We start from the raw sequence: 15,237 nt of genomic DNA, 5'->3' as shown, positions 1-15,237 counted from the left end.
ACAAGTCGCATAATTCAGAACACAAATTGTTGTGACTGAAATGATCTGGGTGAAGTCATAGAAATAGAACCCATAAAAGTTAAATAGCGCCCCCAGTTGACAGAAAGGAGATGATAAAACTATCTACCGTCTTCTATCACTAAATCAAGACAGACGTTTTAGTTTTCCTTCCCCTTTGTCTTGGGCTGATTCTGAAACCAAGGAGATATTATAATTGAGTTGATCTATTTAGATCTTCACTTTTGATTCTGAAAATTATGAAAAAAGGAAACTTAAAAAATAAATGCCTGTTCCAGCTTTCTTTTAGAAGAAGTAAAACCTCGAAAGGAGGCCAGTGACAGAAAGGGGGGCGGGGGTGTCGGAATTGGTGTCTATGCCTGGAAACTACAGTTTGAATTTCCCAGAAGAACCCCAAGAAAATTGGATGCCCCCCTGGGTGCCCCCCTAGTGCCCCCACCCCCTTATTTGTTTACCCAGGTTTGACACCAAAGTTTTATCATAGCTCATAATCTTGGAAGCAGTCAATAGAGTCAGCGAAGTCGGTTGGGAAAACAGTCGTTTGTATTTATAGATTTAGTTTGAAAAATAATAATTATATCATTGCGCACAACATTCATATCATACAGTAAACCTTATATGATAAATTTCTAAATTGAAATTGCCTAAACTTGCAATTTGGGATTCTTGTATAATAAAATAATTAAAAAAAACATAAACAAAAACACACAGTCAGTTTAGAAGTCTTAGTATGTGCACATCATGCACTTCATTTATTGCCCGATTAAGCAGAGCACCTTTGAATAATCAACAATTAGATCCTTGTTTCGTGGGCTTATTTTGGTTTTGTTATCAAATTTACAGACTTTCTTAAAACAGAAAAGCTACAAGTGCATAAAATACTTTGAAGGTTTTTAAGCACAAACAATAACTAAGTACAAAACAAAATAGTATGCTTCCAAGCAAGGTTATCAGCCAAAAGCCTAACGCGGGACCAGTGTGTGACTGGTATCCTGCTTACTTTTGCTTTGCAGAAATGTTTAGCAATACTTGTTTACAGGAAGAAAAAAAAAAAATCGTACAAAATCTAAGAAAATTTTGCAATTCACCAAAAAAAGTTTGGTTAAATTAAGTACATATTTTAATCTGTACAAACATTTCAAAGTTTAACAAAACACATGAGATAATGCCAAGTTGCGAGACAATAATGAAAGAAAAAAACACCCATGTCACACGAAGCTGTGTGCGTTTAGATGGTTGATTTCGAGACCTCAAGTTCTAAATCTGAGGTCTCGAAATCAAATTCGTGGAAAATTGCTTCTTTCTCGAAAACTATGGCACTTCAGAGGGAGCCTTTTCTCACAATGTTTTATACCATTAACCTCTCCCCATTACTCGTCACCAAGAAAGGTTTTATGCTAATAATTATTTTGAGTAAATACCAAAAGTGTCCACTGCCTTTAATAAAACTACACCATTTCCTGTTATATTTTTCAACTTTGCTGCTTTGAGCCCACTAAAAAATACTACAAGCATGTCTCAAATTTACATAATTTGCAATAGCACTATGCTATACAACGGTGTTTCCAATAAGAACATTAAATTTAACAATATATTTCACATTAAACCTAGTCATATTGTGATACATTGATAATCAAAAATAATGCTCCAAAAAAGTTATCTACATATATCTTACAAAATTTATGGATAGTTTAAATTGTAGGCACTTATACTTCCAGGTGTTTTCAATTTTTATTTAATGAAGTTTTTAATAAAAAAATAATTTTATGATGCATATGAATTCTATTATTACAAAAATATCAGATTCCTTTGTATAAACTGAGTATCGGCAATGCCAAAATTAGGGTAGCACATTTTAGGGGCGCACAAGGAGTGCACCTTTTTAGATCTAAGGAGGTACATTGAAATGATGTCATTTTTTACACCTTTCGATAACCCCTGAAGTTATTGATTCCAAAGAGCTTTTGGGAATAGTGTTATCATAGTGCCAGAAAAGTGGATCAAGAGTCCGACTTATTTAATTTTGAGAAAAATACAAAATGTATTGGTACTTTATGAGACAGATTTTAAAAGTATGAATTTAAATAAAAGTCCGACTCAGCTCACTCACTGACAAAATGATGAGTAGGTTCTTTTTCTGCAAGAAATACAACTGTATTTGGCAAGCATCCGTAGCAACTAAACCTTCTAATGAGTTCACAGAAAAACATATTGTTGAAAATGGTAATTTGAATCAGGAGATCAACCGGCACTGTCAAAATCACTTACTGACAGAGCAAACTCATTCAAGAAACTACTGAAGACACACTTGTTTTCGACGACAGTGATTTCTATTTGTGGCCATCCTTGTTTTTTTATTTGGTAGTGCACATAAAGGAACTCAGAACAGTTGTCGTTGAAGAGAAAGGGGTTTACACCGGTGATGCTGGTTCACAAGGACCCTTGTTTACAGGTTTCCTCAGGCTTGTGAGCTACAGTGATTAAGTTTAGTTATGAGTAATCCTTGGTTTCATTACCAGAAATAGATTTGAAAAAAAAGGGGAAAAAACCACTAAAAGAGCGATGAAGAAACAATATTTGTAACATGTGGCATAAGTGTAAAGCACTTTGTACCAGATCGATCTATGGGTAATTTGCAATTTGCCATACAGCCAAAATGGCAGCACCAACGAATATCCCAAATCAGAATTTGCATTGATCTATCCGGCATCCTCTGGTGCTGAATTGTCTCTAGAAGCAGAGATCATTTGGGTCCATACTCATTGATGAATGCATTTAACTGCTTCAGGAGTTGCTTGTTTCGTTCCTCCGCCGCCTTCCTGCCCGATTCCTGCAAGAAAACAACAACAGAACAATTAATAAACAACAATATGGAAACTTGACCCTCGTACTGACTGACCATTCAATACCGTCCACTTAAGAATTTTTGAGATTTACAGCACGTTTTTTAGATTTCTCCTGAAGACAGGGTAACCCACTTCTTAACTTTTCAGATGTTTGAAACAAAAATAAAAGAGGTTTACCTCATTATCAAGTTGAATATGAAGCCCCTCGCATTTGATCTTCCACTTGACAAGCTTCTGCTCGTGCTCTTCCTGCCTAGTTTGCTTATCTAACTTCAACTTCCGTATCTCGTCAATAAGTTCTAAACGAGATGGAGTGGTCTCCCCTGTGGAACGAAGCGTACCACTCTCAGGCATCCCTAAGGTCAGGTCGACGCCCATGGAGTTGGAATTTCTCTTCGGGGAGACGCTCTTGGCAGGGCCGGCGCCGGCAAGCGCGGGATGAAGTACACTAAATGACTCGGGGTTGCTAAACTGTAATGCTGTGGGTGACGTTGATGTGATAGTCGAATCTAAGTCTATCACCGAGGCATTCCTCGAACCCACTTCAGAGTTACCACTTAAGTGTTCACTGCTCGTTTCCAAGGTGCTGGAGTCTGATATCGACGACGTGTCATCACGGAAACCGAACGCACCGTCCACACTGTAACTACGCTTTGTGAAAGCAGCATCCGCGGAGACTTTAATCCAATCATCGGCTGGACCCAAGTCTATCAAGAGGCTATCATGGTTAAGTCCGTCCTTCTTTTCTCTGGGAGCAGGGACTGGCGCAGCCTTGCTCTGGAGCTCTTTCAATAAGTCCAGGCTAACTGGCGAGGATGTCACATTCCGTGTTCCTTTACGAGGAGGAGGTGTGGGATCCGACTTATTCCTGAAATCAATCTGATCGTTCGGTGGGAACATCACATCGTGCTCTCGAATCAGAAGAAACAGGAATTTCTGGCTCATGGATGTTGTCTCCATGAGGGATGTCGCATTCTCAAGCGGCGGTCGGAAGATATTCGGGCCGAAGACAGTCGCCAGATTCAACATCCCCATCTTGTTGTAACACTCGTACTCCTGCACGTCTAGGAGAAACTCACAGAGGTACTTCAGTAGGTTGTAGTTGGTGCGGGGGAGAAGCGCAAGTTGCTGGATGAGTTCCTTACGTCCTTCATCCTCGTTGCGCATATGAAGCTTGATGCCGTCGTAGAAGCTCTTGTAGTGCTGCCAGGGGATGAGGGGCTCTGGGAGGAGACGAAGGTAGAGCTTTAGGAGAGAAGCCACGGTGTGGATGTCAGTGTTCATGGCTGTGAAGTCAGGTTTCTCGCCGCAATCAAACCTCTCCTGGAGCTCTTTGATAAGGCTGACACGTCCTGGTAACCTGTTAAAGTAAAAGCTGACATTAAATTTGTGCTTCTTCCGTATGATTAACAACTGACTATGCTACTTCAAAAAGAACTTTCCCTCTGTTACGTCACAAGATATTTTGCAGTTTGAGAATGGCTTTCAATCATCAATTGCAAGAGAGAAGCATTTATGGTCGAGTGCTTCAACCTAAGAGCTGGCCTTAAAATGGTTGATGTTGACAATGGGCATTGGGCAAAGAGACCTGATTCCAAATATTAGGACAACGTCTAAGCTCAACCCTAAAAGCATCTCAACTAATACTCCTGGCTGCAGAGAAGCAATTAGTGCAGAATACCATACCTGAAGATCCCTTCTTCCTGCAGTCCCCTCTCCCTGAGCTGCTCCACACATTGCTCCACGATGGATGGGATCTGCTTGGTACTCGTTGTACTTTCATTCGTGATGGTGTCCAGCAAACTCTGACCAAAGATTCCTGAGGAAACAAAAAAAGCAACGTGTTGAAATACTAGCTACTGACCCCCTGCACTAACGTTACTATGTGGTTACTGCAGCCAACAAATAGGATGTCGGTCATTAGCCCTGGGTAGCATTTTATTGGATATGTCTTCAGTTTGACTTTTACCCCAACGGCGGCCTTGCATCAACCTTTACTTCTTAGATAAACTCAGTTTATTATAATTAGAGTACCAGCCGTTAATCCGGAGGTCATTGGTTCAAATCCCGCTCTAGTCAAGTTTTCTTTGTTCAACCCCGAATCATTTAAAATTTACCAAGTTAGTTTCCCTTGTGGTTTATAAAAAGTTGCATCCCCTTAAGGTGATCCCCTGGCTGCTGCTTCCCAGCTAATATCATAAACTTGGGTGTAATCCCTGGCTTCACGGCAGCTAACCGTTGTATGGCTTCTGACTGGCGTTCCAAACAAAGATATCAACAAATTAGGGAGACCGCCAACATAGGGCTAGATAGCTGGTACATTAATCCAGAGGTCATAGGTACAAATCCAGCTCTAGTAAACTTGTCTTTGTTCAACCCAAAATCATAGGGCTAGATAGCTCAGTTGGAGGTCTTTGGTTCAGACCCCCCCCCCCAAGTAAATCTTTCTTTGTTCAACCCCAAATAATGTTAGACATATGTTTTGAATCTTGGACTGACCTCCGCCTTTCTGTTTGTAGATGGCTCGTCGGATGACCTGTACCCATTCATCTGCTTCTTGAATGCTACTCGCCCACAAGATGAAGGTATCATGGTTGCCTGCTATCTTTCCCTGACCCTCACTTCCTGTCGGTGGAAAACATAGAAAGAAATTTGTTCATTCACTCATACTGCTTTGGTTCGTCTGTAGGTGGATGTCTTGATGTTCCCAGATCTCTCATTCATGCTGGTGGCTCGGCTTTGTCTGTCTCTGCCCCTTGGCTATGGAAAAGACTTCCCACTCATGTTAGGAACTCAACTGGTCTCCTGCTTTCAAAAAGCCTCTCAAGACTTATCTTTTCTCAAAAAGTTACCCTAAATGTTAGATTATGATGCTATGTCTGATCCTCAATTTCACCCAAGTCACTAAAATCATGTTACACGCTGTTTCCACAGACTTGCCCCTTTCAAAGTAATCACAAACTTCTCCAAGTATTTTGATCTTCTCTTGGATGGAAGAAGTCACAATTGTTTAATGTTTGACAACAGTCTGGAAATTTACACATTCGGTTCGACCTCTAAATGTTTGTCTGCCACAAGATCAGACAAGTATCAGTTTTTTTTTCTTCCTAAAGAACTAAGAACTTTTGGCAGCAGTTCAAACAATCGACGGGGGGAAATTCAATTGCCATCAACCGGGAATGTCTGGTCAAAGGAAAAGGTCACACCTGGGTATGTATTGAAAGCTACCCACTCAAGGTCTTAGATTTGTGCTTAGCAGAAATTAGCAGGATACCAGTCAAAAAATTGTACATATGTGACATTGTTATTTGGTTGGTAACCTTATTCTGCTAAGCGTAATTATGTTTGTGCTTGAAACAATTTAGGATTCCTGTTCAGCGTCTCTGCCAATGTGATGATGATGTCTCGCTGGTGCAAACTCATTTTTTTTTTTTTGCGTTAAGGAAATGTTGATGATGAAAGTACATTCAACAAGACCGTAAACCAAATTTGTTCTCTGTCTGGCCAAGTCATCCGTCTTCAATCTTAAGACAAATTTAAAGGATTGGTAGATATACACCCCCTCAACAAAAAATATTGAGATAAAAAAATGTTTGTCTCAAATTGAACTTTTTATAAAGTTCAAACCAGTACCGAACCAGACAAGAAATACCTGATTGCTTATTTGGAAAGTGGCAACTGAAATAAGGATATGAGCATTTATACAGAAAAGGTGTACCCTTGTTCATTGCGTTCACTTAAAAAAAGAATGGATGGATTATTCACAGGGTGAATGTTTTGTGTAAAAAACATACACCTTTGATTTCCTTCACCATGGAGACAACCTATGTTAACTTCATTGTTAACTTCCTGCTTGTTCACATCCGGTCTCCCTGACCTCCAATATTACAGGGACAACTTCTTGATCAAGGTCATCAGTTGTTTCAAATGTTTTACACAGAGCTCAATATAACACTGGACCGCAGGGCCAGAGGCACACTGGGCTCAAATTCTGCTGTTTCTGATTTGCTAGCATAAAACCTGAATTTGTAACGAGTAATGGGGAGAGGTTGATAGTATAAAACATCGTGAGAAACGGCTCCCTCTGAAGTGCCATAGTTTTCCAGAAAGAAGTAATTTTCAACGAATTTGATTTCGAGACCTCAGATTTAGAATTTGAGGTCTCGAAATCAACCATCTAAACGCACACAACTTCATGTGACAAGGGTGTTTTTTCTTTCATTATCTCGCAACTTCGACGACCGATTGAGCTCAAATTTTCATAGGTTTGTTATTTTACGTATATGTTGAGATACACCAAGTGAGAAGACTGGTCTTTGATAATTACCAATAGTGTCCACTGTCTTTAAGACACTAAACCATTGCTTCATCCCAAGGCCATAAAGCCAATGGGTCCCATGTGAAGCATTAAGTACATGTATGTCAAAGAACCCAGTGCACACTAGTATCAAAAAGAGAAGGGGTCTATTTCCCAGTGTTTCGGGGGATGTGGTTGGCTTCAGATTTATGCCAAAGCACCTTGTAAACAGTTACATGTACATGTTGCTATGTAAATAAATCGGTTTTATATTTTAAACGTAGCTCAGCATACCTTTATTAGAGAAACAAAAGATCGCTTTGAGGCACCCTCGGTTATGGTAAAGCGCTATAAGATCGGCATATTATGATTTTTATCGAAACAAGTACAAATAACCGAAGTTTGATTTACCTGGTAGAATCTCAAACAGATATTTGCCAGGCTCGTCCAGATTCTGCTGGCGCTTCGTTATTCCTCAATGGGATACTCCCTACAGGTCTAGGTGTCATCCTCTCTCAGGGAGTAGTGTATGTAGTCTCCTTTTAAGACAAAGAATCGTCGTTGCCAAGTCTTGAACGGTCCACCTTGCTTCTTCAACCATCCCTTGTGGATTGTGCCGTCACGGGTCCGATCATTCATCCTTCGATGCGGGTAACTCTCCTAAAAAAAAAAAAATAATAATAATAATAATACAAAATTGAGGGTGTCTTCAGCCTCCTTGCATGGGTACCACAGAGCTAGAGTGTCCTTGCACCCAGCCTTGCTACCAAGGGCAGCGCGTCGTATCGATACCGCTCGTCACAAACACCTGAAAAAGAACGCTGATCAGCTCACCAAAAGTGACCGCTTTGCGCACACACTAAAAAAAAAAAAAACTTCTTTCAAACCCAAATTATTTATATACCGTAACATAAAGTCAAGCGAGTGTATCAAATCGGATGACCAGTAACTGGGCAAAAGTCAGGACTACACACTATTTCATGTCCAACTTCTTTCGTTTCCAAGTTCACTGAAACACTCCACATGAAACTTCCGGACAAAATCTCAGTCTAACACATTCCCAAGACTAGACCAAAAAAAAGAGTCAATAACTCAGTAACCTTCAAAGATCTTACAACTGTGTAAATGGCAGCACTACACTCCTGCTTGAGTTACAATCCTTCGTTTCCAAATTCACTGAAACATTCCACACTAACTGCGCTCAGTCCAACACAACCCCCAAAGACTGGACAAGCGCACGAGTCAGAACTAACTGTCTGTGACCCTGACTCGTGCATCCACATATGATGTACAAAGTGGTTTTCAACTCATGACCTTCTGCTACTGTGGACAGGAAGAGGTATTTCTTTCTAGGGTTGGTCCAAGAATAGCTCACAAGTCGTCAATCTACTTCTACTTTTAAAGGCACTGGACACGTTCGGTAATTACTCAAATTAGCAGAAAAACTTTGTAACAAGCAACGGAGAGCTGTTAGTAGTATACAACATTGTGAGAAATGGCTCCCTCTGAAGTAACAAAGTTTTTGAGAAAGAGGTAGTTTCTCACTATAATATTAGAATCTGACTGAAAGAACACCAACTTTTTCATTCAGAATTTTTCTTGCAACTTCGATGACCAATTGAGCCCAAATTTTTCACAGATTTTTTATTTGATGCATAGGCCCTATTGTTAGGACACGTACACTGGTCTTCAACAATTACCAAATTTGTCCACTGCCTTTAAACAAAGGGTTGCAATCTAACTTCACTTGGTTAGAAGAGCTCAGCTTTCAATAGTGTAAGTAATTTGAGAATCAAAAGTAATGTGTAAGTAACCAGTTTCTATTCCCCAAAGTTTGATTCTGAGGTCAGATACAATTATCAGATTGTGTTTTCCAATTACAGATTATTCTTCCTGCATGGTTATAACCGCTCCAGATTTTGGCAATATCTCAAATAAGCTACCATCTGTTGAAATGAAATTTCCACAGCTTAGTTTTATATCTACATTTACATGTATACTATATAATCAAAACAATCGAGTGGTTCCAAATACCAAAGGTTATGTATACTTTGGCCTTTAAAATAAATGTAGATCCATTACACATGTAGATTACATACTAGTTCAGTTCTGACCAGCCAACTCAAATCATTACCAACAGTAGGATGTTTGCGCTACAAAGCGTAAACGAACAATCATGAACCCTAGAAAAGAAACCGATCAGAAATTAACCCTCATTGCCTCTTTACTAATCCAATTTCCTTTTATCAAGATGGAACGAAGGCTAATTTTAGCTCCACAGTCAACGTCAGAAAAAGTCTTTGTAAAAGAAATGTGTCATTGAGATCATCAATAATCATTTACCACAAACCAAACATATACATCTATGTGATCTTGAGTTTAATTTTAGCCTTAGGTTTTAAAAGTAGGATCTAGGAATGCAGAGTTCAAATTTTTGTCAAGGGCACAAGGGCAAGTCAAGATTCACTCCAAATGGTCCGGCTGGCTAATTCAGATTGAAAATCATACACAAATTTTTAAAATACAAAATATGTAATGAACCAAACAGTGAAACAATTAAGCTACATGTAATATGGGCCCAAGTAGCAAAGCACAATTAACAGTAATGCTTTCAAAAATAAGGTTACCCTGACTAGTTTGCTTAGCAGAAAAATGTCAAACAATAGGTTATGCCTAAGCGGCTCTATGAAATTGGGCCCTGGTACAAGTGGCAAGTCACTGAAAAAGTTCGCAAAAACCACTGGTTGAAGCATGTCTGGCATAAAAGCATACCATGTACATGTACGTGTAGGACGACCTCGAGATAGACCTCAAGATACAAGGAATTTGCACATTCATGACAAGACACTGATGATAAAGTAAGCAATTGTCTCCCTATTGATGGATATCATCGGTGACTGATGAGGCAGATGGTGAAGGGCTGTCCGCAGTCGCTACCTGTTATTCTTCCCTTGACAAACAGAGTCTAAAAATGACCTGTGTCTTGTCATCTGCTGTCATTATCCAAAGGATGACCCCCCCCCCCCCCTCAACTGTTCACTAGGGACTGAATATAATAAAGTAACACCCACAAAGTTGTACATAGGTTTGAGTGGTTAATTGACCATGATGGGGAAATTCCCTAAACAGTCCAAGAGACTTGCCCTTTCAGGGGCGGTCCAGGGGTAACCCCTCAAAACTTTTGTTCCCTCTAAATTCTGAACATCCCTCTAAGTTCTGAACTTTCTTTCCTTGCAAGTTCCGTGTATGTTTCTTGGCTAGCAGTCAAAGTCTCTGCTCTCCACGTCCTTAAAGTTTGTGTGGTTACAAGCAAGTTCTAAATTCAATATAGCTGCTTAAGCACAAAAACCAGCTTTAGCACAACCAAAATCTGCTAACCAGAAAAAGGTTACCAGCTTAAATAACATTTCACATGCAGCATCTGTGACTGGTATCCCGCTTATTGTTACTGAGCAAAATTGTTTTAAGCAACGCTTGCTGCCTTTAAAAAACAGCTATGAAATTTGGGCATGGGCTAAAATTAGCTGGGGAAACACAAATTACGCTTACCAGAATAAGGTTACCACTGAACATGACACTGATATTCTGTTCACTTTTGCTAAGCAGGAACTTGTTTTAAAGCAATAGGCCTACATGAGCCCAAAAGGAAATTGAGCCCAAACATTCAATACGTGTGTTTCTCTTTTGTAAAAGTGCCAAACATTAGAAGTCTCAGCCTTCATTTCATCCTTTGAAGATCAGATTCAGGCGTGTCACTTGTTGCCCGGCTTGAGGCAAACAGTCAAAAATTTCTCAATTCAACTTGTACATCTTCACTGTGTGTGACCTCAAGTAGTGCATGGTACATGTTATGTCTTGGCAAATAACTTGTCATATTATTTCATTTCCTCCACTTATCACAAATTTTGAGAAAATTGCCTCAGGCAAAACTGAAAGGAAATGTAGTCTTTCCTGGGTTGATAACACTACATTTCTTAAATGTGTTGTTCTTGCACTTTACAATACATTGTATACACACCAAGGGACTGTGTGTAACATGTTCTATGCGTGTCTTTAAGTACATGTTATGTGGTTATAAATGAAAAAAGACGAGTTTTTATCCCCAAAGTTTAAATCTGAAAATGTGCATTCTAACTACAGATTATTCTTTCTGCGTGGACATAACCGCCCGGTGTATCTCAAAAACGCGACCACCTTATGAAATGAAGTTTTCATAGGTTTATTGTTTGTAGGATTCAAACAATAGAACGGTTTAAAAAAAAATCAATACTGGGTCATAAGCCCTTTTGAGATACGGTGGACAAATAATACAACACTCATTAGGTTGGGGTTAATTTGTCTGTACACCCAAACTAAACAGTGCACTCCTACATTGTCCGCTCTCATAAAGGCTCATGGTGTCCGCCATATATCTCAAACAGGATAATCAGGTTCATGCATTTGACCTTCTACAATACTCTTGCACTGTACTTGGGAATGAGTCCGACACCATTTGCCAAGTTCATGAGTCATATCCTTGACGTTCAGTTACATTCAACACATGTTCACTAACGACTACATGAGCTGAGAAAACTGCCACATTTTATGAGCAGCCACAGTTGAACTTTTTAAAATGTTCGAAACCGACCTCTATAACATAAATGCATCAAACATTTTGCTAAGTTTTTAAGTGATCTATGTTTTCATGTAACAGGACTCGAATTTGGGGGCCATTGTACTTCAAATTTCAAAGGTATTTGTATTCGTCAGTCTTAATTTAAAAAGCACAAACACAAGACCAGCGAACTTGTACAGTCAAAACTTTACTGGCCCAATGCTAAAATCTCAGGCCTTTGGTCCAGTGTTAATTATGAGCTATGTGTAGTACATGCAAACTGGTAATTGCTACCTACAATCCATGCCATCCGATGTCCCAACAGACACCCTAACCAAAAACCCACCTTATGCCTACGAGAATTTCGCAAGTGGTGCCCATGCCTGAGTTGAGGCGGTAACCCTAGGCTGGACAACGTCATACTGCGTACCTTGGTCTGTATATTACAGGTCTCATCGCTGCGTTGACGCCGATGGGTGTATTTGGCTCTCGGTGCCTTGGTAGTGCGATCCATGTCGGAGATGTAGCTCTCTGTCAACTGTCCCTTGTAAAAACCACGTCGGGACGAAGACTTTCTTGTAATCATCACTTGTTGATTCATCTCATTAACCCCCCTAGAAAGAATGAGTCGGCCGCACAGCGGAAGTTTCAATCAACCGCCTCTCTGCTACCTCCCCCCCTCTCTGTCCCAGGGACTATCTTGGCTATTTTAGGGGTTCTTATGCGCTGCTTTAATGAAGGGCTTCCCAATCTCCGAGAGGGACGGCTAAAAAAATTACTCTGTGGCTCAGCTAATGTTAATACGTAAAGGAACACCAACTTGCCGGTCAACAAAGTTTTAAGAACAGGAGCAGAATTCCGACTTCGGAAACTTCAATCAGTGTGGTACTTCCAGTTTCTTAGTTAGAAAAGTCCAAAGATTTGAAAAAGTGTTTTTGGGGGTACAAATCAGTACCTCCACGTCTGAAAACCTTTCAGTAACTCCGGGTTTTTATATCCACAGAGGAAAAACGACCCTTACTTCTCGGAAGGTTGTCATCTTTGAAATTACTAAACTGACGTCAAAGGAAAGCCAACAAGCACGAGATGTTGACAAAGCTTGAGAGCTTACAGAGCCAAGGTGAAGAAGCCCTCGATGATTGCTGGGAGGAACTCCACCAGGTGTCTGTGACCGTCATAGTTTGACGACCTCGGGACAAAGATGGCCTCTCTGTCATTCCAAAGGTACGTGTTTAAGTAGGACTTGAAACTTGGTGGAAGTGTAAGATGAGGTTTGCGGTAGCACCATGTGTAAATCTCTTTTGAGTAGTGTTGCTTCTGAGATGGAAGAACCGGTGGTTGACAACTCAACGTTGCGATCAATATGCTCTGATTGTTTTCAGGAGGATGCTTTGAAGACTCTGTTGCTGGATGCTGCTTAAGTACTGCCTTGGAGATTAACTAAGAGTTTTGAAAAGAGTTACTATAAGTAGGCACCATGACTTTGTAGCTCAGTTGAATTCAATTTAACTCCTTGCATGTCGTGTGGTCATGAACTTGTATACAGTACATCGGCGCAAAATCCATTTTAAGATCCACTCCTCTTCAGGGTTGAAATCATTATGGCAGTGCAAACATGGGAAGGGCAAGTACATGTTTTCCATATGTATTAAGAAGGAAATACATAATGTAGTCACTCTAGGATCTTGCCACATAAACAACTTCACAGTGTTTTTATATAAGGAGTTTTATACACTTCCTCTTTGGCTCTGTTTACTCAGAACACAATGTCATAAAAGTGACTTACATACATACATGTAACTCCTGAATCCTGGATAGCAACACAGAAGAAAATGCAATACAACGGTCCATAGAAGGCCAAGTACAATACAAATGTTCATATTATAAATACATCATAGAGCCAGCTCAAACTGTGACTTTTATAAGCACTTTCAGTTTCTGTGTTCTTTTTGTTTTGGTTTGAATACTTTTGACCAGCGTTTATGACGCATTCCCTGTGCGCATCAACTTGCTGGTTTATACCAGAGGAAGGAAATAACATGTACTACGTGCATGGTATTACTGAGTGTTTATTTAAGAATATTACACCAGTTGGAATATCATTTGACTGGATTATTCAAGGTAGAGTTGACCTTGACTTTGATGTGACTGGAAACGACTGAAAGTCAATGCTGAACACTGGCAAAAACCCATGGCCTCGAAATAAACCCACGGCATCCACAGCAGTTGCCATGGTGCCATGTGCTTTTGCTGTGGCGCCCTCTGCAAAACTCGAATACAATTTAAATGTTCCTCATAATGTAGAAGTGTACCAAAGGAAAAGTTATGTGCCCCTCTAATTAGGAACGAAATTCAAGGGATGCGTGCAAACATAAATTCTACACCGATGTTAAAACCCTAGCCTCTGGGCTTGGTGAGTTGTGTAGGATCCTCTCTGTTGTATGTGATGTGCAAAAACTAATTGGTATGAATTTTATAGTGTGCCAACAATGTGGTAGTTACTGTTCTTCCTATAATTCTTACTTTAAATTGATTTGAATATCTAACCTACATGTACAAATATGTAAGCTCAGTTATTAGTCAGCTAAACAGAAATTATGTACAGTAACACTACGAGAGAACTTGCCGATTTAAATCCTCAGTCACTTACCTGTTAAAATATAAGCAATCAAATCTTGTAGCGCTTACAAGCTATTCACAGTTAGTCTAGTTAGTGTTGTTGTTGTTCTATCTTATTCAACTATGCTTACTATACACTCAGTTAACGACCCACAGTCAACTTAACAGAAATGTACGGGTGAACATTAAAGTCCTTAGCTATTACCTTTTGCATAAGCCATCAGGGCTCAATTTCATAAAGCATGTAAGCATAAAAACTTGCAAAGCAAAGAAAAGTATGGCTTTAAAACTGCCAAAATTAGACTAAGATTACACTCAATTTTTTCTCAGCAAAGAAATTTGTCAAACAGTTTTTCTGCTTTTAAAACAGCTACATGAATTTGGGCCCAGCTCATTATGTCTAGTTATTGTTCTTCTTCTTTTCCTTAAATTTAAATAGTAATAATAGCTTACCTCCTGTGTAAAACCAGTTCACAGTCAGCTAATCAGACAACAGAAAGCACTGCGAATCAGCTAGTCCAGAAACATGGCCTTTTGTCATCCTCAATTTACCTTCATGTACACAACAAAAACCAAGACAATAATTAGTCCATCAATGGTAAAAAGGTGTTTTGTCCAAATTTCCTGAAAATACTTGGTGTCCAAATTGTTCACTTACAACACATTACAAGAACATTACAGATAAAACAGGGTGTCCAAAAGACAACAGACAACCCACTTGCTAACACAATGCCACCAAAATCATTCAGCTTTGAAATGTTTGGTGAATTGGAACGTTACCAATAATGCATTTCACAATGTATGCCACTACGACAAAAGGAAATGAATCAAGCTTTCAGGAAGTTCTTTTCTTTTTTAACAGG

At 39.6% G+C, this 15,237-nt stretch overlaps 1 protein-coding gene across 1 annotated transcript; it reads right to left on the bottom strand.

Annotated features, from left to right (window-relative positions):
* Nucleotides 1-733: 733 nt before the first annotated feature.
* On the bottom strand, nucleotides 734-13,365 carry LOC139953140 (rho GTPase-activating protein 24-like). The gene is given in 8 exon segments (XM_071952559.1): nucleotides 734-2,848; nucleotides 3,042-4,224; nucleotides 4,551-4,683; nucleotides 5,364-5,489; nucleotides 7,573-7,628; nucleotides 7,630-7,661; nucleotides 7,663-7,821; nucleotides 12,186-13,365. Coding segments are annotated over 8 exon segments (1,947 nt in total). The 5' UTR covers nucleotides 12,357-13,365; the 3' UTR covers nucleotides 734-2,761.
* Nucleotides 13,366-15,237: the final 1,872 nt, after the last annotated feature.

The sequence above is a fragment of the Asterias amurensis genome, chromosome 21, assembly GCF_032118995.1.
Source record: "Asterias amurensis chromosome 21, ASM3211899v1".
NCBI classification, from domain to species: Eukaryota; Metazoa; Echinodermata; class Asteroidea; order Forcipulatida; family Asteriidae; genus Asterias; species Asterias amurensis.
The sequence above is the reverse complement of the archived record's forward strand: the minus strand, read 5'-3'. Positions and strand labels throughout refer to the sequence as shown.